This window comes from Anarrhichthys ocellatus, unplaced genomic scaffold (assembly GCF_004355925.1).
Source record: "Anarrhichthys ocellatus isolate YVR2014 unplaced genomic scaffold, GSC_Weel_1.0 scaffold805, whole genome shotgun sequence".
NCBI classification, from domain to species: Eukaryota; Metazoa; Chordata; class Actinopteri; order Perciformes; family Anarhichadidae; genus Anarrhichthys; species Anarrhichthys ocellatus.
The window spans coordinates 1-5,779 of NW_022280779.1; the positions used below are offsets into that span (position 1 = coordinate 1).

General features: G+C 39.7%; 2 protein-coding genes across 3 annotated transcripts in view; one reads left to right on the forward strand and one right to left on the reverse strand.

Annotated features, from left to right (window-relative positions):
- Positions 1–12: 12 nt before the first annotated feature.
- Positions 13–2,656, forward strand: LOC116377014 (protein mono-ADP-ribosyltransferase PARP15-like; the record flags this gene model as incomplete). Its single annotated transcript, XM_031838538.1, has 3 exons — positions 13–225; positions 1,256–1,430; positions 2,068–2,656. Coding segments are annotated over 3 exons (669 nt in total), but the record flags the coding sequence as incomplete, so codon positions are not given.
- Positions 2,657–3,421: 765 nt separating this feature from the next.
- LOC116377013 (phosphatidylinositol 3-kinase regulatory subunit alpha-like) overlaps positions 3,422–5,779 on the reverse strand; it is a 14,831-nt gene continuing 12,473 nt past the window's right edge. Inside the window, exons 11-14 of one of the 2 annotated variants that reach the window (XM_031838537.1) lie at positions 5,432–5,608; positions 5,315–5,353; positions 4,988–5,071; positions 3,422–4,772 (exon numbers count right to left, since the gene is read on the reverse strand). In XM_031838537.1, the coding sequence (XP_031694397.1) occupies positions 4,583–4,772; positions 4,988–5,071; positions 5,315–5,353; positions 5,432–5,608 (490 nt within the window). In that variant the 3' untranslated portion in view covers positions 3,422–4,582. Of the gene's footprint in view, positions 4,773–4,987; positions 5,159–5,278; positions 5,354–5,431; positions 5,609–5,779 lie in introns of both variants that reach the window. The other variant, XM_031838536.1, reaches the window with a different exon arrangement.

A 5,779-nucleotide genomic window follows, 5' to 3' on the forward strand; every position in this document is an offset into this window, starting at 1 on the left:
TACCTGCTATTGTACGTACCTGCTATTGTACGTACCTGCTATTGTACGTACCTGCTATTGTACGTACCTACTGTTATTATTCTCTTTGCAGATGCCCTGCCGTCACATTGGGACGACATGAAAGGAGACCTCCTCCAGTTGTTTCCTCTGCCTCCAAAATCCAAAGAATCCAAAGAAGTGAAGACAGAACTAACAAAGACCGGTCTGACTGTCAGCATCATCAGCGTATGTTCAATATCTGATCATCAGAAATATATATTAAGACTGTATCTTTGCTCAGCGTCATTTAAGTACAAGCGTCTTCATCCTCTGTGATGTATTATGCCGGTGAAACTGAATATTTGAGCCTTGTACAGAAATTTAAATAAAATCCATTTGATTGGACCGCTAAAAAGTGGGTGGGGCTTATAGTGCCCCGTCATCAATCAGTTGGAGAAGCTAAAGACACTCTTACTCCCGTTTCAATGGGACTTGAAGTGATTTTGACTCACTCCAGAATTATAGTAGTTTTTAAATATTCACATAGTTTAAATGTATAGACTCTCAGAAACAATGAAATCAGTATTGGATATATAACTATACGCACAAACCAAATTATTCTTTCATTCATATTAATATTTCATATGTGAACTCAACCATTCACTTTAAGAATATTGTATTTTAGTTTTTACGATTTATTAACTGTATCTTTACTGTTTTTTTTTTTTTTACCTTAGATGCCTCTTGATGCACTATCCCCCTTTTTTTGGTTTTAATTTTGTTAAGTTTGCACAATTTAAAAAATATATAAACATAACAGAGATAAATTATATCACAGTGCAGGAGGAGGCAGAAAACCAACTGGGTTTATCTGAAGGCTCCACCTGTATAATATTATAACTTCACAGTATTAAAGAGAGCACAAAATGAATATACATAAGATATGACTACGTAATATTGATGACCAAGTATTTTAACAATCAGAATCAGAACCGTTTATTGCCAAGTACGCTACACATACAAGGAATGTGACATAACAATGAACACAGTGCAATAATCAAGATATATAATTTAAAAATAGGTAGACAAACAGTAATTTAAAACAAGTATATTGTAAAACTGTATTTAAATATAGAAACATAGAAAGGGAGTGTAACGGTATCACAAGATATGATATATATATAATAATGCTGCTGTGTGATGAATAAAGGATAATCGTATCTTAACACGAGCAGCACAGTGAGAATTAAGAACTTGTCGTGACTTGTGTCGGCAGGTTGAACGAGTCCAGAACCCGACCCTGTGGCAGAACTACCAGCTGAAGAAGACACAGCTGGAGGTGAAGAACAAACACACAAACAACGAGAGGATGCTGTTCCACGGCACCGCGGCCTCCTCCATCGACCTCATCAACAAACAGGGCTTCAACCGCAGCTACGCAGGAGCACACGGTACACAGAGAATACTTCAAATACAATTAAATACGTTAAAGGTTACATGCTAAATACCAGAGCTGCATCGTGAGGAAAGTAAACTTACAAAACAATATAATATTTAGTTTCAACACAACAAACTGCTCTGCCGTTCCTGTAATATTTGTCAAATACTAGTAACTTATATATATATATTAGTGCTGGGTAAGTTAATGCGTTATTATCGCGTTAACGCATTAATTAATTAATGCCGACAATTATTTTATTGCACGGCCGGCAGCGAGCGGTGAACAATAGGTGTCTGGTTTTGCGGTAAAAACCGTGCGATCTCCCCGTCACCCATGCCTCATTACCTGTCAGTTACACCTGTGCCCCATATATTAACTACCTGCCGCAATACTCCACACTGCCACCCATGGTCAACCTGAGATAGGCTCCTAATTCAAACATATAATACACAGACATAACTAATGGCTCCTACACCTACTGTTAATACTCTCTTTGCAGATATATATATTTGTATTTGTATTCATATACTTTAAATCATCCTCAGTCTTCTGTCTTGTTCAGCTGTGAGATTTAAACAGTGTAGTGAACAGAAGACAGAAGGTGGAGCGTTGTATTAATACACTTGTTCCTCTGTTTTGTTCCACAGGAGCGATGTTTGGTAACGGCTCGTACTTCGCGGTGGACCCGGTCTACTCACAGGGCTACGCACAAGCCGACGCCAAAGGCCAGAAGCGCATGTACCTGTCCAGGGTCCTGGTGGGAGACTTCACCAAAGGAAAAGCTGGTTTGATCACGCCGCCCTCCAAGAACACCGGGAGCGCTGCAGACCTGTACGACAGTGTTTCAGACGACAGCAGCAATCCAACCATGTTTGTAATCTTCAACGACATCCAGGCGTACCCCGAATACCTGATCACGTTCACCTGAGCTCACATAATCACCTTCCGATGAAGAATATAACCCTCTATTACATGTGTTCTAGTTTAAACAGGTCTACAGTCTACAAAAACTGTTTGACGTAATTATATAATATATAACAAACACTCACTTAATTAATAATAAGAAAGTACTGGAACCGAGTTAAAGATTAAAGTTAGCTTGAAGAAAAGAAAAAAAAGCATGATTAAATATTAATATTACTGTATTTTAAAACTGTTAAAACTGCACTTTCTATTTTTTGTTTTGGTGGTCTGAAATAATGTTTAATAAAGAAACACTGCGACCATTTGGGGAAATTCTTTTGTCAGTGGATTTATTTATTATAGTAGAAATGTATTTATATTATAGTAGTAACGTATTTATATTATAGTAGTAATGTATTTATATTATAGTAGTAATGTATTTATATTATTATAGTAGTAATGTATTTATATTATAGTAGTAATGTATTTATATTATTATAGTAGTAATGTATTTATATTATTATAGTAGTAATGTATTTATTTATATTATAGTAATGTATTTATATTATTATAGTAATGTATTTATTTATATTATAGTAGTAATGTATTCATTTATATTATAGTAATGTATTTATTTATATTATAGTAATGTATTTATATTATAGTAATGTATTTATTTATATTATAGTAGTAATGTATTTATATTATTATAGTAGTAATGTATTTTTTTTCATAGGAACGCGTTAAATCCACGTGTGACAGATGTTAGATTTCTATATATAAACTATATTTACTAACTCACGTGAGGTTTTATATGACGGGAACGTTGAACTCACCTTTGACTGGATACATTAATGAAGCACTAACTTCCAGCGTCTCTTTGGTAAAGAAACAAATATCTCAACTGAGCGGCCATTTTATCTAAACGTTCATATTTCTAAGAGGATGAATTTTGGTGACTGACTTTTTACCTGCCATCACCCGACTTTAATTGTTTCCATAATAAAAGTTATTGAGGGAAACATCAGATTATGAAAACACAACCCAAGTACATCCCAAGTCTCTTGTCATTTGTTGAGAGAGAGACACCAGAAGTTGTGAAGTCTTCAGACCGTTTTATTGTTAAACATGTCATCACTCATCGTCTCAGTTCACTAGTTTGGTTTCAAAGTCATGAATGGAAACAACAATAAACAGGACTTCTGAGGATTAATAATTAAAACAAGAGCTTGAAAGAATTCAGGACATTAACAAACGAATGTGAAACGTTTTGATTGAAATCCTTTTGGACCCGTTCAGAGTTCTGTCTCCTGGTTCAGATGAAAACATTTAATCCATGAAGATGAGTCGGGCTTCAGACTTTTACTTTGTTTTGTCCACGAGTCCTTGAAACTGGATCAGGAAAACCCTCTGAAGAGGATCCAGGAGGAGTGGGTCTTTGTGCTGACGGACGTTTATTAAAAAAAAAAGGAAATAATTAAATCCGTCCGCTCGGCAAAATGAAACAAAACCACAACAAACCTGAAGAAAGTGGACCTGGAACAACACTGACGAGTGTTTGGATGATGCAGGTTTCTCGTTTCTTGTTTTCTCCTGATGTATAAAATCATTTCAAACCTCGTTCACAGTGATTATGCAAGATTGTCCGCCATTTTGTTGTCATCATCGTGGTTCTGCTCTGTTGGACTAGAGGAGGAGTCCGGTCCCACAGAACCTCGTTTCTCCGTGGTGGTCACCACGTCGTAAGTAAGCGAGGTGAACCTGAACGCACCTCAGATGTTCAGGATCTAAAACACTTCATTCAAATATAACGTTTCAGTTTTATTACTTTAAAAACGATATGAGACGGTAAAGAGATCATCAAACTAATCTGAACATCTCAGACTCTGAGCTGGTTTATCAACACCAACAAACATGGAGGAGGAGGAAGAGGAGAGGATGCCGTCGACATGAAGCGACTCGTTCGTTTGTCACAGAGTCATTAAGATAAAACAGTTAATGAGTCAAACTGCTTTCAGAGGGTCCAATTCATTTGTAGGGTCCCTGAACGCCTCTTGTCATTCTGACCTCAAGTGTGTTTTTTTCCTCTCCGTCTTTGACGAGAATAAAACTTAACTGTCTTTTTATGTTTGCGCAGGAAGTTAACGCTCCACGTGAAGACTTTCACAATAAAACACTCGATCCTAACATTCCCCGTGACGAAGCATTGATGTTAATAACCGGATGGTACTTGTGAGCGTCGGGGCGAGGCGGGCGGGGTCACCGCCGGGGCTGGCTGTAGACGGGGAAGGCCAGCGTGACGTTGAGCGAGTCGTTGTGTTGGACCAGCGAGGTGTGCTGGTAGTGCAGCACCAGCTCCTTCAGAGAGCCGTACAGGTTGTAGGGCTCAGCGAAGCCGAAGCCGGTGATCGTCTTGTTGATGACGCAGTGCTTCACCTCTCCCTCCACACTGGGGGGGGGGGGGGGGGTAAAAGAGGCAAATAATTCATCAGTTATATCAACACGGAGATCTTTGGTAAATAGTTAGATAAATACATAAACAGGTAAATAATTATGGAGATAAAAAGGTTAATAAGTAGTTACAAAAATAGTGAAATAAATACAACTAGGTAAATAAACAGGTGTGTAAACAGGTAAACAGGTGTGTAAAGAGGTGAGACTTACACCATGGAGCAGGCGTAGCAGCCCGGCTTGCTGCTGTCTCGGACCAGGAAGGTCCCGTCTCTCTTCCCACGGAGCAGAGACTCGGCCTGAAGACGGTTGATGTTTCCTAAACGCCACAGACGCTCGTCGTGGTGAGGAAGGTCCTCCTCATCCTCCACCATGCTGTACTCACTGGGGGGGGGAGGAAGGCAGGTTAGCAGGGGACAAACACAAGCTAGGGATGCTAACAACATGCTAACACATTAACATGTGACTGCTCTGAGTTTACAGGTTTACGAGACTTGAACTCACTCCTCTGTGGTCTCGTTCTTCAGGCCGAGCCACTCGTTCAGTTTCCTCTGACGGACTCCCTTCTGAGTCAGCCACCTGAGTACAAGAGTACACAGCGGTTAGTATAAATACGACACGTCTTCCCGGTGTCTCTTGAGCAAGAGCGGATCTCACATGAGGTACTGGTCCCTGGTCTTGCGGAGCTGGATCAGGTCCGGTTTGATGCTGTTCATCTTCTTGTCGATCTCTCTGTAGTCCGCCGCCTGTTTCTTCAGCTCCACCTCCAGGTGACGCTTGCTGTCCACGATCTCACTGATCCGAGACTTCAGCTTGTCGTAGTTCTCCATGATCCTTCAGAACGACAGAGACAGAGAGACAGACACACAGAGACAGAGAGAGACAGACACACAGAGACAGAGAGAGACAGAGACAGAGAGACAGAGAGAGACAGAGACAGAGAGAGACAGAGACACACAGAGACAGAGACAGAGAGACAGACACACAGAGACAGAGACACACAGA